Below are 19,755 nucleotides of genomic sequence, written 5' to 3' on the forward strand. Positions count from 1 at the left end.
GAACTGGCACAGATCTTTGCCTGCAACTTGCAGCACAAACAGAAGTTTGGATGAGCCCCAAGTTGGAGGAATTGTGACATTTGCTATCATTCATTAGGTATACAACTCACATTCGACCCAGCAATCCATTTGCAATGGTGGTACTACCGGTATCTGTCGTGGAATAATATTAACCCAGCAACAAACCATTATGAATTTAGTTTTGACACAAGTGCTACATTAAGTAAACATCTGTGGCTCTCCCACAACAATTGAGTGATGACTGTATATTTATCACAGGGATGGGAAACCTGTTGACCCTTCAGATGTTGATAGATTACAGCTCTCATCATCCCTGACCATTGGCCATCACTGATGGGAGTTGTAGTCCAAGCAAATCTTGAGGGCCATAGGATCCCCACCAGAGATTTAAATTGTACATGTCAGAGGCTTACAACTGTTTTCCCTGTTCTCAGCACAAAATTCTCAGATGTTCAGCAGCTGCCAGAGTATAAACAGCATAGCCAGTGAAGTGGATAGCAGTCACACAGACAATAACTCTGGAGGCAGTATCAGCAGCCAGAGGCGTCAAGCTTACACTCCATACCGTGACTCCATCCTCACATGGCTTCTGAAGGATAGTCTGGGTGGCAATTCCAAGACCATTATGATTGCAAGTAAGTTAACAATCCTATTTTCCTTGCAGGGGTGTATTTAATTTATTTAAACAGTTTATGTACCACTTAATTACAGTAGTTTCCAAGGGATTTACAAAGATACAATACAAAACATCAACATCAGCAAAAGCTATAAAATCAAACATCAATTAAAATGCCTGCTGGAATAAATTTTAAAAAAAGGAGCCAGAAGGATTGCCCTGTTGAGTGTGCCATTTACTTATTCCAGCAGATTTTTATGCCACTCTCCTATACTGTGCGGGACATGGATGGCGCTGTGGGTTAAACCACAGAGCCTAGGGCATGCCGATCAGAAGGTCAATGGTTCAAATCTCTGTGATGGGGTGAGCTCCCGTTGCTGGGTCCCTGCTCCTGCCAACCTAGCAGTTCGAAACCACGTCAAAGTGAAAGTAGATAAATAGGTACTACTCCGGTGGGAAGGTAAACGGCGTTTCCGTGTGCTGCTCTGGTTCACCAGAAGCGGCTTAGTCATGCTGGCCACATGACTCGGAAGCTGTATGTTGGCACCCTCGGCCAGTAAATGAGATGAGCGCCGCAACCCCAGAGTTGTCCGTGACTGGACCTAATGGTTAGGGTTCCCTTTACCTTTACCCTCCTATACTGTAGTCATAATGCTCAGGGTTGCTAAGATCTTTTTAAAAAAAAAAAAAAAAAAGCAAAACTATAAAATCCATTTATAAAACATTAGTAATTTTAGCTTTAAAATGGAATTAGATTCATGGAGAATAAATCTATCTATAGCTACTAGTTATTATGCACTATCATACCGGTCACTGAGGAACAGAAGTGGGAGAGGGTTAATGCACTCATGTCTTGCTTGTGGGTTTCCATAGGCATCTGGTTAGCCACTGTGTGAGACAGGATGTGGCAGACTAGGCAGGTCTTTAGTCTGATGGAGCAGGGCTGTTCTTAGTCGTACAATCAAAAGCAAATGGCTAAATCAAGAGGTCGCTCTACAAATAGTTAATCAACGCAGCAGGCCAAATGCCTGCCAGAATAATAGTGCCTTGGCTAGGCAAGAGAGAAAGGACTGAAGAGACAAGGAACTTCATAATTGAGGTGCTGCCACAGAGCAGGCTGTCTCCTGCATTCCAGCCAGTCATGTTCCTGCCACCAACGAGGGCCTCCGCTGACGATCTTGTATGAGAGGGGATGGCTTGTATGAGAGGGGATGGCCATTTAGAAATCCAGTGCACATTAATTTTTCCCCAGTGAAGCTATTGTAAAATTAGTGGCATGCGTTTTCAAAGTCAGGCACCCATGAAGACCCTTAGTTGCCACTTTCTGGATCAGCTGAAGGTTCTGGAGGCTGCTCAAAGGCAGCCCATGTACAGTGCATTGCAGTAATCTAATCTGAGCATAATTGAAGCATGTTTCACCATGTGTCTGACCTTCCTGAGAATAGGGGCAGCTTCTGCTAAGCCCTTTTAAACCATGCACCTGTGCTTGCAGGCTCGTCGTCTGTTTGCTTGTGTGCCTGTCTGTTTCTATGGAGCATGAAATTTAAAAGAGGCTTGGTTGAGTGAGCCTCTACTCCAGAGGAAGGTCAGTCATCATAACCCATGTTTTTAACAATACATACTTGGTCAAAAATGTACATTTGATTTATCTGCTGTGATTTATCTTGAATTAACAATAATCAGTGGGAGGCTCACTATTACTTTATAGTCACAATGCAGAATAAGTCTTAAGATGAGACTTCAAATTCCAGCTTAGTCAAGGACTTATTGATTGGCCTTGGGCAAGACTGTAGGTAGTGTAAAGAGGGTTTGGTTTGGAGGGGCATTTCTGCAAAGGCGGAAACACTGTGTTGTCTTCAGCCCTCTTGGACATCTTCATGCAGACAGGCTAAATTGAAAATAGGGTTTATATAGTCTTGTGGGTTTTGCATGGAGGGATAAAAACTGTGGTGTGCTTTTGCAATCAAAAAATTATTTACACAGTATTTCCTTTTTTTATCTGTAGCTATCTCACCTGCAAACTCTTGTTACAATGAGACCATGAGTACGTTACGGTATGCCTCAAATGCCAAAAACATTATTAACAAACCCCGGGTAAATGAGGTGAGCTACCATGTTGTTATTTTATCATTTATTAATCAATGTTCTTCTCCATGTAATGGGTAAAGGAGTATATCTTTTACAAAAGTACAAGTGAAAGCCCAATAATCTGTGAAGGGCCACAGCATTTTTGCCTTACTGTTTAGGTGCATATAAGAATGTTACTATTTCAATGTGGTACTGTTAGTACTGTTAGTTAATACTTAGGGTATGATTTCATCATATACCTACTACACATGTTCACACCAAGTATCATCACAGTTTGAATTTTATCAGAGAGATAAGGGGGAGATTCAGTTTAGATATGCTGTACAGTAGGTGAATTTATGAACTCAGCATGAGATCCATGATTTCTCTCCCCAACTCATAAATAAATAAATAGTAATGCCCTCAAGCATCCAGCATATTTCTTTTAGAACAAGCCATATGGAATCAGTTGCTCACATACTTTCATATGACTGCTGTATTATTAATTTTTTAAAAAGCATGTTTGTTCTCTAATATTTGCTATATTTCAGGATGCAAATGTGAAGATGATTAGAGAATTGCGAGAAGAAATTGATAGATTGAAGGCAATGCTGATGAGTTTTGAGCTGGTTTGTACAAATGTTTAATTAAATGGAGTCTAAATTGGCCAGTCATTAGATCTGTATATAAATATATATTTTTAGCAATATCACTTTTGCTTGAGTTGGGTTACAGAAAACTGCTTTATACCATGTCAGTCAATTTGTTCCTCCAGCCCAGTAGTCCTTACTCTGACTGGGGGCATCTTTTAGGTCATGGGTAGGCAAACTTAGACCCGGGGGCCAGATCCAGCCCTATCACCTTCTAAATCCGGCCTGTGGCTGGTCCGGGAATCAGTGTGTTTTTACATGAGTAGAATGTGTCCTTTTATTTATAATGCATCTCTGGGTTATTTGTGGGGCATAGGAATTTGTTCACCCCCCCTCCAAAAAAAATAGTCCGGCCCCCCACAAGGTCTGAGGGACAGTGGACCGGCCCCCTGCTGAAAAAGTTTGCTGACGCCTGTTAGGTGGAGATGCTGGACATTGTACCTGGGACTTCCTGAGTACACAGCATGTGCTGTACCACTGATGCTGCTCTTAATAAATAAGTTAAATATATTTATGTCTTTAAAGTTGAATAATCTAGAAGTCAAATGATATCATTAATAACTAAGTCAGGAATGGAGCCGATCTCTGATCCTCAGATGTTAATGGATTTTAACTCTTATCAGCCCCAACCAGCATGGCCAGTGGTCAGGGATGATGAGAGCTGTAATCCAAAAACATCTGAAGACACACAGGTTCCTCACACCTGGTCTAAGCATGCTGTAACATGCTCCCAGCACACAGCCAGAAACCTCCAGCTTAAAACAAAATACAAAACAAACTTGCAATGTTTATTAGTTGATGTGCAAATGTCATTTGCTATAACAAAATTATAAAATTGATATGATTGTTAACTTTAATTAAGCATATTGACTAAGTGCGTTTGTTCATTTTTGAAAAATTACATATACCCCTTTAGGGTAGTCTTGCTTTGAGTCTTAAATATATTGTGGAAACAATTTTTAGTTGTCTAAAATAAGATTAGATTACTCCAAGAGTGGCTTTGGAACTTTAAAGGCAAAGTCTTCAATCAGTGACAGCAAACACACAAAGGAATCATCAGAAGATGGTGATACCTGTACTGTATTAATGATATTTCTATACTGCATGAATGATATTTCAGTGACTCATGCCTTAGTTTATATCAGCAGCTCACAGAGATAGTCAATGCTTTTTTCTGGGGGGACGCATACCCCTAAACATTTTGTGAATCTTTGTAGTTTTGTCTATTTACTGTATTTATTTTTCCCAATTTGAACTATAAAATGGTGGTTTTCTTGAGTCAAAATGAGAGTACCCCTAAACATTTTTTTAGAAAGAAAAAAAAGCAGTGGAGATAGGTATCTACTTTCTGATGCCTGGCACCCAATGGCTTTGTAGTCAATGTGACAAAGGACTGGTGGGTCATCTCAGAGAATTTCAGAGACATCCCAGTGGAATCTCAGTCAAGTCCTGGAAAGAAGGTGACATCAAACTTGGGTCCATACACTCATATAAGGATAGAACAGAGATTTAGCTGTAAGATCCAGAATTTCCTCCTTACTGTGGTAAGAATTTACTTCCAAACTACTTAAGGTATGCACTAGTCCTTGCTCAGGTGAGGGAATATATCTTTAAGTGACCACGAAACCAAGAGACTAGCAAGCAAACTTCCTGAAGGAAACCGGTTTATTAAAGCTATGGCACAGTAGGGCAGCCTTGCCAACTAGAAAAGACTGCTTCGGAGGAATGTTAGAACAAAGCTTTTATAGAGTTTTACACACATCATAAATAATATTGCAGAGTAAATGCATGAAACAACTAAAGCAAAATCTATGTCAAGAATTAATATCAAAATTTCTATATCACTGCTCTGCCCAGTGCTCACTGCTGTGGTTAGGAATACTTCATATGTAGCTATGGATGGTCAAATATAGGATAATTCTGACATATTGCTTTACCTTGTGACTTCAGATCATTCATCTTCATTTTGAATATGGAAACATTACACAGATCTCCCTAATATTTTGTTTCAACAGAGGAATTATAGTCCTTCGTGGAGTGATGACAGAGAAGGAAATCTTACAGAATTAGTTCTTCAGAATGAACTTAAGGTATGCATAATTAATAATTTCCCTAATACCTGTGTGGCATTTCTGTAAGAGTGTATATATAGCTTAGCAAATATGCACGAAAATTTCCCCAAGGGCCATAAAGAGTGTCCTTATGAATGCAGCTGCATGGGAAAGGCAACTTTAACGTGCCATGGTCTCATAATGGTAACATTTGCAATGAGGACCAGGCACCTTACTCCTTTTACTATCATTACAACTTGTAAGTGGAGGAAGCTGCTGGCCTGAACTTGACTACATTGCTATCACCACCAGAGATGGCTGGAATACCAGCCCAGCAGGGATCATGTGACATGAGGAGCCAAAATAGTCCCAGTTAGTCTCTGTAGAGCGGCTGACTCAGCTCTTCCTTCTGGGCAACTTGTAGTGCAGATCAAGTTGCTTTTCTACCTATTTGACTGCTGTGGAACCATATTCTTGCTCCTAGATTAGAATCCTCTTCACAAGCATGCTGATAGGAACAATTGCCCAGAAACCATCAGAGTAACTTATGTAATTTGTACTTTCTTGCAGGGAAAAATGGTTTTATGTAACGTTTTATAATAAGTACATTTCTCCCCTCATTTACTGTTTCCAAAGATTGAGCAGTTGACCAAAGACTGGACAGATAAGTGGATTAACAGGAAAGCTATCATGGAAGAATACAGTGTGGATATCAACAAGGAAAAAGCTGGAGTGATGATAGATTCCAGTTTACCTCATTTAATGGCCATGGATTATGATATCCTTAGTACCGGAGTTATGCTGTATCATCTCAGGGTGAGATGCAACACTTGGTTTGTTTGTTTATTTTTACTTTCAGATAGCAATAGCTGTAGCTGTAGCAATAACTGGATATAGAAAAAAATGTTTAACCTGCTTGGTTTGCTTAATAGTAATAATGTGGACACAAATAGTTTGAAATAGTATAAAGTTTATCATTGTGAGATGAGATAAAATAATTGCATTCTTCTTTAAGGTTTTGAGAGAATCTGAAATCTATACTATTCCATCAATAGAAAAAAACCCGTGGTGTATCTAAATTTTGCACCTCTTTCCTCATACTTCTACTCATATGTCTCGAAAACAAAAGGAAAGGTTATATTATTTGGGCTTAGTAATACCATGTAGACTACATCATTGCCACAGGGAAACAGAAGAAATGCATGCTTTTAGAGTAAAAATTTAACGAACTGGTATAATAATTTAGCAATGGAAGCAAAAATCACAGCATTATGGACAAGCAGTGAGTTTGGATATTTAACCAAATTTTTCAATAATGGTGGATTATTTAATAGTTCCTGGTTATTATACAGAGCTGTAGTGCACAGTGGGTATCAGATACACGGATTATCATTGTTAATATTGTAGTTTTCCTTATACTATTTTAAAACATTGTTATAAAAAGCATTTCAGAAATCATTCTGAAAGAGAAAAGATGAACCATAATTTTATTTCAATTTTCCCATATTAGTCTGTTTGTAAACATATTTTAACTGAAAGTGCAAAGTATGCTATGTTTTCTCTATAAGTACAGTGTACAGTGATGACCTTTTGAGGCCAGACTCATGGGCAAGATGACTTATAAAAGGCACTAACTTTTTGGAAATAGAGAAATGTATTTTTAACAGTATAGCAATTTGGGTATAAAGATTTATACTAAAAAGGGAAAGAAATGCCCAACTTACTAAATACATTACTACTTTCATTTAGTTCTCATTATTTTGTTTCAAGTGTGAAATGAGTAATTTTGTCTTAGCAAAGTACTTTTAAAACAAAGTTTCTTTTTGGAAAGCAATGATAGAATTTTTGCGTACTTATTATGAGTAACTAACTGAAGAACCATTTAAGCCAGAAAGTGGAAGATTAACTGCATAAGAAAAAGAAGGCAGCGATCCAAACAACTTTTGTGCCTTTATTAAAAGTGTAATTCTTATTTTAAAATGATTCTGTGATACATGTTTGGACACTTTTTGTTTGGTGCACGCATTTAAAGCTAGAGTTCAACTTCCTAGAAATTATGGCAGCAAAATTATAGAAAGAGCTTATGCTTTACAATGTTTTTGTGTGAATTTAAAATTCTCCATTAAGGAACCTAGTCTAGGAAGCATGTGCAATATATGGATTAACAATACGCCTGACATTCTCATATTTTTTCCCTTTTCCTAAACTAACTTCCACTGTTTAAAACGTGAGTATCATCCCACTTCAGCTGACATAGAATATCTTAAATTTCGAATAATTTACCTGCAGATGTTTCGTTTATTCTACCCCTTTCACTTCTCAAAGAGCACTTCAGATCCAAGAGTGTTGGTGTTTGCTTTTTCTTTTGCACATTCTTTATGGCTATAGGTACTTTTTCATATTAAAGTTTATATCATATAGGCCCCCATGACTGAATATACATGCCATTGTTTGGGACTGGTGCAAGATGCAATATTTCCCCATATTTCCCTTGGTGTCCCACTGAAACAGAAAGCCGAGACTTCTTCAAAATGTTTATTCCCTTTGTTAGTTGCTGAGACTACCAGAAGTCTAATCAAGGTAACAGTTCTGACACAGTAGAAAGAATGGCTTTCATAGTCGCTTTTGCACAAGATTCAATTTTGCAATACCTGAGAGAAACCTTATTTGCATACTCACTAACAGGGATTTTCATTAAACCCTCTTGTCTGTTTCATTTATGCTGCACTAACAACTTTGTCCCCTCTTTCTTTGCTTCTAGATGCTGCCTTTTCTTTTCTTTATGCTTTGCCTTTTTAGATTCAGGTGTCTGTTACCTTCATCTGAGGAGCAAGAAGGTAAAATGTTAATATTTTCCCTCTACATAGCTATCTCGCATGAATAGCAAAGGAAAAGAAGCCTGCTTTAGATCATGCTACATGAGAGGTGCTTTAACCCTTGCACTCTTCTTGTTTACCTGTATTTTACAATGTCTACCAGGTGTGGCAGCAGTTTTGCATAAAAACAAAAGCATAGGATTTACCGGTACTTGTGACAAAGAGCCTGAATATAGGAGAGAAATTATAATTAAAATGTTCTCTCAGGACAGGGCTCACATAATCCTTGGTTTTATCTTTTGAAAAATAGCATGCCTTGCATATACAGTGGTACCTCGGGTTAAGAACTTAATTCGTTCTGGAGATCTGTACTTAACCTGAAACTGTTCTTAACCTGAGGTACCACTTTAGCTCAAGGGGCCTCCCGCTGCCAACACACAATTTCTGTTCTCATCCTGAAGCAAAGTTCTTAACCCGAGGTACTATTCTGGGTTAGCGGAGTCTGTAACCTGAAGCGTCTGTAACCCGAGGTACCACTTTAATGTGCCTTTTGACATTCACATATCTAGGAACGTTAGCTTCTTGTGTGAACTAGGTCCAGATTTTATTTATTTAGATACATATACCTTATTTTACAAAGCAAAACACGTTCACAAAGCAGCTTATGCTCTTACATATTTATTTGTGCAATGCTGTCATCACACTGCAGTTCATATGCCTGTAGACAGATGGTGCTGCAAACTATAGTGTGATGGCATACATCTGAGAGCTGGGCCATTGCAGCAGCATTGTGAATGTGAGGAGAATGGAAGCTGAGGAAGGGAGATTGAGGCAGTTGGATGATCCAGGCAAGTTGCAGGGAAACAATTGACACAATCCAGGGCATCTCCCTAGCATCCACCCTGCTGTGCTTTTGCAGTCCTGCACTTCTCTCCGCCTTGCCTCCTGCAGCTGTGGCTGAAGCAGCATTGCCGGTGTGAGGCGGGCAGTATGATCAGGAGGAGGGTTAATGGGAATGAAGGTTGGCGAGCTCTAAGGAGGAGAGGGGCCAGCTCCACGTTTCTGAGGGGACTTGGAAACACAGGGTACAAACAGACCCCTTGTCCCTTCCCTTTCCTCTCCAAAGCATATTCTTCCTCTACTCTGGACCCCACCCCATATCTTTTTATCTCTGCTTCTTTAGGTTCTCAAATATTTATAAGCTTTCTTCAAACCCCCCCTTCAATTTCTTCTACTTCTTTTCACCTTTTTGTCTCCCTCTTAACTTTCTTTTCATTTTGTGCACTTTCTTCTGCATGCCATCTCCTCATGTCAACTTGCTGAACATGTAGTGTACAGAAAATACATCTGAAAAAGTTTCTCGACCCTCAGAACTTAATTTAGGGAGCAGTTGTTTGCTGTTTTTCTGGTCTGCTGATAAATATTCTGAAGAAGCAGGGGTTGAACTTCTTGCATTTTTATAACCTTTTCTACATAAGAAGTTAGGGCAACTAATCATTTTTACCATATGAGTCTCATACAACACTACACAAGAATATAACTCCATCATTGCTATGTTTAATAACTGTGTTACTATTGTACAGTGTTATCTGTTGAACTTCCTCCCTTCACTTCAGCTCTTGCAGGGACTAGATTTCATTTTTTATTTTTTGTTGTTGATATCTGCAAATTTTTCTAGGCAAGGATTATTTCTTTATCTGTTTAATTTGGAAATAAGATCTGTCTTAATTAATTTAAGGCTGTAATCCAGTTCATAATTTAGATTGCTTTGTGGTTCTTATTGAAATCAATGGCACTTAAGTACACTACTAAAGTTTAGCCCAGCATTCTATTATTACCCTTTTAAAAAAGCTGATTTAGGATGTGTGTATAATAACAAGCATGTTGACTGTTTAAATTTTTTACATAGCAAATGATACCTTATTAAGTAAATAGCTCTTTTTATGCCAGGAGATAAGTGTTACAGTTATAGTGCTCAGTAATATATTTGCTGGGACGCGGGTGGTGCTGTGGGTTAAACCACAGAGCCTAGGGCTTGCTGATCAGAAGGTCGGCGGTTCAAATCACCACGACGGGGTGAGCTCCCATTGCTTGGTCCCAGCTCCTGCCAACATAGCAGTTTGAAAGCACGTCAAAGTGCAAGTAGATAAATAGGTACCACTCCGGCGGGAAGGTGAATGGCGTTTCCGTGCACTGCTCTGGTTCACTAGAAGTGGCTTAGTCATTCTGGCCACATGACCCGGAAGCTGTACGCCGGCTCCCTCGGCCAGTAACGCGAGATGAGTGCCCCAACCCCAGAGTCGGACACGACTCGACCTAATGGTCAGGGGTCCTTTACCTTTACCTAATATATTTGCTAGATTTTAGAGTTGGAGTGTAGGTTTGAAATCTTGTGCTTCATTGTATTAAACGCTTCCAAATTATCTAGAAAGCTAAAATATAGTAGATAGATAGCTTGTTATGAGAAAAGTCGGAAGGATGAAACATTTTATGTCGTATAGCAGAAATCAGCATTGCAACACAGAGCAAGCCAAGATGCACATGGTATGATTTTATAAACTTGAGGTCTCTCGCTGAAGGTAGAACATATAGCTATCATGGCTTGTAGCCACTGCAAGCTTCATTCTCTATTAATTTGTCTAATCCTCTAATCACCACCCTTTGTGACAGTCAATTCCATTGTTTAACTGTGCACGGTGTGAAGAATTACTTTCTGATTAAATGCATCAGGAAAGTTTGTGTTGGAAAATCTAAATGTTCTGAACCATGTGAAGTCCCATAGGCTTTTGAATCTTATTGTCTAGAGTCATTTCTCTCACATGAAATTTTAAAAACCAAATCGCTTGCCTCAAGCAGATAATTGATAAATGCAGTGGAAATGTTAAACAACGAAGGATAAAAATCTGCAGACATGCGTGGGAAGGAATATATAAATCTATCCAAGTCTCTTTAAAATAATAATAATAATAATAGTAATAATAATAACTTACTGTGATTGTTCCAATTTTGTAGGAAGGAACAACCAAAATTGGAAGAAGTGATTCAAACCAGGAGCAGGATATCGGTAAGACCTCAAACTCTTGCAGAGAAATCATGAGAAATGCAACATCCTGTGATTTCCCCAAAACCTACACTTAACCTAACAAGGATTGTTCGTGTACAGTTGCCTCACTCCAGTGGGGAGTAGACCTGGTAGGAGAGGTTAGCATGCATATGCTTAAGCTGTGGGAAAAGTTAATTTGGTTTTGGGGGTGGTGTGCTGATGGCTACCCCAAGGTCCCCATAATGACTGGGCCTCTTTTTGGTTCTTTTGGTGTTCTTTTATTGGGTCTATACAGGCATTCTGCTGAAATGGAGGCAGGTGTTTTAAAAGCATTACAACTCTGAGAGGACCTGTGTATTGTGTGCCAAAGTTCCACACCCCACAGTCCCTCTACTAATTAGGAAGAACCAGACACAACTTATTGTGACAAATAAGGCTGAAACTTTATTGGTTACAGATGCATAGACATTGCGCCACAACCATTGACTTCTGGCCCACCTGCCAGAAGTGAAACCCTGGGCCACCCAACTTGCATCAGACTAGACTTGCATCAGATAGAAGGACCCCCACAGGGATCACTGTCTTGAGGTGTGCTGTGGCCCAAGCCCCCGCCTGGGGATAAGATCAGAAGCAACTCCTCCTGGATCCCTTTAGTGGGATACCATTACATTTGGAGGGGTAGACCATAACCTCCCCTCCATCCAAGACTCAGCGACGGAGGAAGCTGCTCGGGCGCCTGGGGCGGGGTGAGCCGCGCTGCGAGGCCTCCAGAATCTGCCTGCCTCCTCCCACTCAGCCGCTCTACAGCTGGGGAGGAGGCAGCAGGCGGAGAGACACGTGGCTCGGGCGCACTGCAGGCCCCGTGGTTTGTGCCGCCCAGCATTTTGTCACCCTCCTCAGTGATGACACCTGGGGTGGCCCGCAACCACTGCACCCTCTTCCTTTGCCGCTGCTAATACTAAGGTTTATCTAATGCCTAAATGACCAAAGTTGTGAGTATTGTGGTGAGGTAGACACAACCACTAGACTGGGGCCAATTGGCCTGGTAAACAAATTCCTGCTAGACAAATTCCTGTCCAGCTGCAAATATGGAGACCAACAAATAGTCCATAGCAATGTCAAAATTACACATTACAGAAATTAATCAAATGGAGGATGGGAGGGTGATCTGACGAAGAACTGAACTCCAGGACCTGTCTATTGAATATTCACTTTGATTCCTTTTAATAAATTTCTTACACTCTGTCTCACACGGAAAGCAAGTAAAAAAATGTTTATTAAAATAGCATCACAAATTGGAAAATAAATAACATGGTTGCTGTACTATACCAGGAAACAAATTTGCAGAGCAGTACAGATGCCTTCAGAACAAATTGGTTTTATTTTCAAAAACTGGTTAGAATCAGCATTTGCGAAGAATAAATTTATTAAAAATTTGTAAGATTTTCCAATTAAAAGCACAAATCATTACATGGTTAATAAAAAAAATGTAAATCCTGTATAGTAGATTAACCTAATTCTTCAAGAATACTGTATAACAGTGCTGCTTAAATTGTGAGCCATCTGGCAGAGACTTGTCATGAATTTTCTTTGCATTGCATGAATTATTTTAAGGATAGTACAAATTAATAACAAATAGCACGATTATCCTTACTGGTGTTTCTGAATATTTGCACTGGAGTTTTGTACCAAGAAAATAATGTTTCTCCACCACCACCGTGTGAAAAACAATAATAATTAATTAAATAATAAATCCTTGCAGTTTTGCAGGGTCAGTGCATTGAAAGGGACCATTGCGTTGTTGACAACCAGCATGGGATTGTGACTCTGCGGCCTCTTCAGGGAGCGCATTGCGTTGTGAATGGTCATGAAGTCACAGGTTCTGTTCGTTTGTCACAAGGTAAATCCTGTACTTCTTCTTTTACAGTACTGCTGCTGTCAAGGACACCTAGTAGATATGTAAAATGATTTGAGAACAGATTTATGGAACAAGATTATAAAGTACATTGAAGCATTGCATGACTTGATCCTAGCCATGTTTTCTCAGAAGTGAGTACTCCTGATTTCAGTGGGACTTCCGAGAACATGGGCCTACGCTGCTTATCATTTGTTGTTATAGCAATTTGTGACTGCAATAATTGCTCTCTACTCTAACTTGTTTTACTGTAGGCCATCCTAGCTAAATTGGAATTTTAAAGACAAGCCCCAGGATGAATACTTTCTTCTAAAACATTAGTTTTATTTCTGCTGCGTATACCTGATAGCTTTGGCTCAGTGCCTTAGATATTTATAATGAAAGTCAATAGCTGAATGTCTGAGTTCAGTTGTGAATATATTAATGATGTGATGCACCAGATATATCGGTAGTCTTAAAGTTCTGGATTCATCTCATTTCATTTCAAGTGACTTTCAAAGTAGAAGCACTATAAAGGTGCCTTCAGCAATGGTGTGCAAGCCTCATCCTACTTGCAGTGCCGGCAGTGGTAAACATACTGTGGCGTATCTGTATTAATAATTTTATAATGCTGCTTGGAAAGAGAATGAAAATAAATCTGCCAACATCATGATACCATTATGGTGCAGCTGAATTTGGAATACTGTGTACAGTTAAAATAAAAATACAACTGAGCAGGAAAATCTGCAGGAAAAAGGCAACCAAAATGATCAAAGGGGATTGGGCATCCTCCTTATGAAGGAAGGCTAAAACTTTAATTAAAATACTATTAATAAAATAAAAAAACAAAAAAGTGTTCAAGGTATTTTGAAAAATTTGAGAAGCCCAGTTAATTCCAAAGTGGGATCTAAAATGTCTTTTTGTTACCAAAATATTTTCAGAATTAGACTGTTAACAAAAATAAATTGTTAATGCGTGTTCTCCTTCATGGAGAGCACGGGTTGCGGTGGGGCCAGCAATCCACCCTTCCAGTGTGGGTTGGTTCAGTGGTAGTCGCAGTTCTGATTGGGGCATCTCTTGTTGTTGGGGAGAAATTAATGTTGCAAGTTTGATGCTTTGACAGTTAGAGGTTTTAAATCCTGGGCACGCCCGTATTCTTTCTCTTTGCTGTTTGCAACAGATCGCCCGCCCTCCCCTCCCTCGTTTAGGCCTCTGCTTTGACCTTGCTACGCCTGTCATGGGGTCGTCTGCCGTTTGGTGCGGGGGCCTGGTAGGAATTTTTCCAGTTGGCTGATTGGCTTGTGCCCTCTGGTTTTCGCCTACTACGTAGCAACTAGTCACAACTTGTAAGGTTGGCGGTTAGGCATTGGTTTTCGTGTTCGTTGCTGGAGGGGTTATGATTGGCTGTGTCTGCCCCTCCAATGCTGCTGCTGCTGCGTGGGAATTCCGTTAAAGGAATCCAGGGGCTCGCAATGCTTTTGTCCGTATCCCCCAGTCAGGGCCAGGGCCACGCAAGAGCCCCTGGGAGCATTTGGGGAGAATCGATGTGTCTGATCCCCCAGCTCCTATTCTCTCCCCAAAATGCTTTCCCTTACTGACTGTAGTCCGTTCTGTCCCCAGTGGGTCAGATAGTCTAAACCAATGCCTACGCAACCACTCACATATCTTGTATTTGAATAAAGTTGTGGCCAAAATTATGCCAAAAACCCAAACCAAAATTAATGTTTCTGGTGTGAGTTATTTTACTGGTGGGTGGTTGGGGACCTCAACACGCAATAACAGATAATATGTTATATCTAATTGTAGCTTTAAAAAATACCATATTTGTAGTAAAATGTACTATAAATACAAAGGAAAAGTCAAATATTTGCATAACAGATTAAATAACTGCAGGTTTCTCAATTTGCCTTTTCTTACTCCTGTTTTTAGGAGCTCTGGTTATTCTGGGCAAAGCTCACAAATTTAGGTTCAACCACCCAGCTGAGGCTGCTGTTTTAAGACAAAGACGATCCGTAAGTTTGGAGTATTGTTTGTTGCTTCTCCCCCCCCCCCCAGCCCCTTGTTTCATTTACTGCTAATGTCAGTAAGGTAAAGGTAAAGGGACCCCCTGACCATTAGGTCCAGTCGTGGACGACTCTGGGGTTGCGGCGCTCATCTAGCTTTACTGGCCGAGGGAGCCGGCGTACAGCTTCCGGGTCATGTGGTCAGCATGACTAAGCCACTTCTGGCGAAACCAGAGCAGTGCACAGAAACGCCATTTACCTTCCCGCCAGAGCGGTACCTATTTATCTACCTGCACTTTGACATGCTTTTGAACTGCTAGGTTGGCAGGAGCAGGGACCGAGCAACAGGAGCTCACCCCGTTGTGGGGATTCAAACCGCTGACCTTCCGATCAGCAAGCCGTAGGCTCAGTGGTTTAGACCACAGTGCCACCCACGTCCCATGCTAATGACAGTACTCTGTAGTAAATCTGAGAACACCTAATGCTTTCCATGGTTACTTATTTGCCAGCAGAAAAGTTATGTAAAACGACAGCATGCCCCAAAGAAAAGGTTGGGGAATTGCTGTTCCATCCCACTTGACTGTGGTGTCCTTTGTGTTGCTTGGTCAGGATGGTGCTTTGGGTCATATGTTTTATAGTGGTTCTGGTCCTTCCTAGAAGGGCAATTTCAGAAGAAGGTGATGTGGCATGCCACTTGGACTTTGGCCTCCAGAATCCTTCAGGGTTCTCCTCTGCTGGATTCCTTAAGCATTCCCTCCTCCACTGAATCATAGAATAGTGGTAGCTTTTTCTTTTATTTTTTACTGCTGAATCGCACTGTGGACTGATGTTAAGCTTCTGCTCAACTTAAACACCTAGACCCTGTACACATGTACTGCTCTTGATAAATAAACAGCAGTGGGCAGCAAATAGTTTGATTCTGGCACACTTTCATGCATTGTACCCCCCCCCCCACAAACACACATAGAGTTGGAACTGCAGTACACAAATCTTGAGGTGGTAGGTCTGCTGTACAGTAGCTGAAATGGGCACAATTTTACAGGACCTTTTCTTGTTCTCATTGAAATTAAATTCAGGTTTAGGAAGAACGGTACGTCTTTTGAGGATTCCTATTCACTTCTTTAGGGTTTGTGCTGAATCTGTGTCCAGTTGATTGTGCACATTAGCATTCAGAATCACTGGGAAAACTCTGAATGTAACGTAAGTCCTCTTCCTGCGTACATATTTATAGCCATCATTAGTGAAAACATTGTGCAAGGGACATTGTCAGCCATGAGGACCAAGTTCTTTGTTTCATGGTTGGCTTGGATATAACGCCCAGCCTAAGACATGAAAGTGGGATTTAAATCTAGGTTTCATTATTGACTCTTTGTTCTATAGAGCAGGGGCTGTATTTTACATCAAAAACTCGCAACAATGATTCTAGCAATTACTTTAATCATGTTGTGGTATTTACTTCCTTCCCCATCTTTTCTGTTTTATAGATCAGTGAGTCCTCTTCTGTGGTGAGTTGCAGATCTCTTGAATGGCTAGATTTGGATGGTGACTTCCCTTCCCTTCCTCATAGCTTTTATCCAGTTGAAACAGAAAGGTATGTTTAAAAGGATTTAACTGAAATAAAATGACATTCATTTGAATTCTGCTAATTTCATTTTTTTTTAAGGTTGCAAGGATATTGGGCAGAATTCATCTAACAAACTCTGTCAACTTCCACTTGCACAGTAGGGCTGCCCCCCCCCTGACCCCTGAAATCGGCTACTGGTGTATGTGTCAGAAGAACCCCCTGAACAGCATGGGACGAGGGAAGGAGGGGGTCATTCCATTTGGCATACTGAAATATCACATTTGTAACAGTTGTTGAATTTCACCCATAATCTTCACTTCCTTTTTAACAATACAGTGGCCTACAAATGGATTTTTTTTAATAATAGCGTGGCCACGCTTTCACAGTTCTGAAGCCTTCCCACTACTCTTAATACTAGGGGAGACCATTGGGAATGTTTGAGGATCAGCTACAAGTTTTGCAGCTTTTTTGCAAAGGGAAAAGCCCTGTTTTTTTGAGGATCAGCTAAAAGTTTTGCAGCTTTTTTTGGAAAGGGAAAAGCCCCCTTTTTGAGGATCAGCTAAAAGTTTTGCAGCTTTTTTGCAAAGGGGGAAAAGCAAAGAGGAAAAGCCCCATTTTTTATGGGGTTCAACTCACATTTCTGAAAAATCTTAAGGAAAGAGAGCCATTTCTACAGTTTCCTGACAGATAATCTAATCAGCCAGTCACATGTCACTGGGGAAACAAACAACCTGCAGCACATTCAACAATGGAGGCCTGGGCAAGGGGTCAGGGCTGAAAGGGAGTGGGGACTCTTATCTCTCTCCCGATCTCTTGCTGATCAGCTGCTGAGCGGGGTCCTTTCAATACCCCCTTTTCTCTTTGTAAGAAAGAAAGCATGATCTGCTTTTGGCCCCTGGGCAATTTGGCTCCAGGGACCACCATTCGCTCCATAAGACGCAGAGATATTTCCCCTTGCTTTTTAGGAGGGAAAAAGTGCGTCTTATGGAGCGAAAAATACGGTATATCCTGAAGTTCACACACAGCTTCTCTTTCCTTTTAATGATTCTGGGTCTGCATCCCAGCTGCACTGTCTCATGATATCAATAAGAGCTTGAAGAAAGAACAGTATCTAGCCTGAGCTGTGCTGTATGGGTTAAATTTTATGTCTGGTCTTGCGCAGCTGCTGTAGTCCGCTGCTGCTGTGTTATGCTGAGGTTATGGTGTGGTATTGAAAACAGCCTCTTGATTGGATAGATGTGCCAGGGGGGAGAGGTATCGGACAAAAATGCAAATCAATGGATGAGTTTGTCGTGTTATAACTCAGACTCCTAAGTGTTTTAAGTGCTAGCCTTAATTGATTTGCAGGGATACTAAATAGCTTTCTTTTCATCCCTAGTCTATTTTTAAAAATCTCAAAACTAAGTTATACCTAATATTTAGGGAGTTGGGGAATCTGATTTGGCTGAGGTTTTTTTTAAAAAAATAATAATAATTATAATCTTAACAATGATTTTTTGCCTTTTGCTTGGGTTCTGTGATCCAAGCCTCCCTATATGGTTGCAGCAAAGCATTCTGCTTCATTACTTGGCTGTGGCTGCCATAGCTACTGAGAACTGCATTATGCTGTAGAAGCCGCCAGATTCTGCATAAGCCTTAGAGGCGTTTTTTGGGGGGAAGAGGGGAGGGAGTTACACAATAGAATCCTGGGAAGCTGATGACAAAACAGCCGGGAGAAAACGTGATTCTACAAAAAGGTTGATTTAGTATGCTGACTGCCAAGTTAACGCATAGGACAAGAAGATGAAAAATGAATCAGCTGTTTTCACAATCCTGGAAATGTTCTCTATAATTGGTACTTACAATTGGTTTAAGGTCAGTGACATTTAGAAAATAAACACTGGATGTGTTAATTACTATTTATTGATATGAATGCTAACATTGTAATGATGCTTTTAATGTTTGTTAAATCTAGTGAGCAATGTTTGTTATATTCCACAAAGGGTTTCTGTTCTCCCCGTGCCTTAATTTGTTTGTTTTGCCTGTGTCATTCCATGATGAGAGTCAGGTCTGGCAAAGAAAGGGACAATATTTTCTAGAGTAAAGATGTGTTTGTTTGTTTTTTTTAAAAAGAAAATAACAGTAAGACTTCATTAATTGGTTTGGGGTTGTTGTTTTTTTAATTTGAAAGAAGGGAAAGCTGATCAGTAGGTTTATTTCTTAGTGCATGAAATGTAGGGATTTAACAGTTCCTGAAAGAAGCTGAAGTTGTATCAGTATCTGGGTGACAATGCTTCTGTGGACCAGTAAAACAACCACCTGTGCGAATTTTGGAGTATAGAGGCCTGTTTTATAATAATAATTTTTAATGCATTTATTTTGAAATTCTTCTCCATGTTGAACGTTTGTGGGGGGGGGGGGAGCTGTGGCAGAACATCTGATTTCAACTGTTGTCATGCTACTTAAGATTACCATGTCAATGATTATCCACAGAACAAGCAATTGTACTTCATCGCAGTAAAGCGTCCATGCCTAAACATTGGCATATACGAGAACAAAAACAGTATTGATGTGTATGGGACTGACATTCAAGCCCCAGGTCCTGCCATTTTCCAGTCCTTTCGTGATTCAGGAGAGGTGCCTCATGCATTCTGCATTACCTATGTGATGCAAGCGTCAGGGTGGATGAATTTTTATTACCAATCTACTTAATGCAGTTGTCTCTGTGCTCTGCATACATATAGGATGTTTTCTGTTTGTTCTTGGATTGAGTACTTGAATCTGGTGACATTTTTAAGAATTGTTGGGAAATACAGGAGCGTAGAAACCAATGCTTTCTACACTTTATGTAATGCAACCCCCTCAGTTATTTTCTCCTTCTGTGGCATTAATCACTGAGATAGCAAAAATTGTAGAGATCTGCAGTACAGTGTGCACTGTTGCATTTTATAACAGCTGTTTTTCAAGACCTGAGCAATGAATGATTCATAGAGCCTAATATCCTGTCTTTTGTAGTGTCCATTAGCAAATGCTTTGCTGACCATGAATAGG

General features: G+C 40.2%; 1 protein-coding gene across 1 annotated transcript in view; it reads left to right on the forward strand.

Moving 5' to 3' along the window:
- Positions 1-19,755, forward strand: part of STARD9 (StAR related lipid transfer domain containing 9) — an 88,829-nt gene that overhangs the window by 35,185 nt on the left and 33,889 nt on the right. Inside the window, exons 12-20 of the mRNA XM_033145996.1 lie at positions 456-656; positions 2,643-2,740; positions 3,256-3,333; positions 5,370-5,444; positions 6,042-6,221; positions 11,234-11,285; positions 13,027-13,164; positions 15,088-15,170; positions 16,646-16,752. Of these exons, the coding sequence (XP_033001887.1) occupies positions 456-656; positions 2,643-2,740; positions 3,256-3,333; positions 5,370-5,444; positions 6,042-6,221; positions 11,234-11,285; positions 13,027-13,164; positions 15,088-15,170; positions 16,646-16,752 (1,012 nt within the window). The remainder of the gene's footprint in view (positions 1-455; positions 657-2,642; positions 2,741-3,255; positions 3,334-5,369; positions 5,445-6,041; positions 6,222-11,233; positions 11,286-13,026; positions 13,165-15,087; positions 15,171-16,645; positions 16,753-19,755) is intronic.

This window comes from Lacerta agilis, chromosome 1 (assembly GCF_009819535.1).
Source record: "Lacerta agilis isolate rLacAgi1 chromosome 1, rLacAgi1.pri, whole genome shotgun sequence".
Lineage (NCBI taxonomy): Eukaryota > Metazoa > Chordata > Lepidosauria > Squamata > Lacertidae > Lacerta > Lacerta agilis.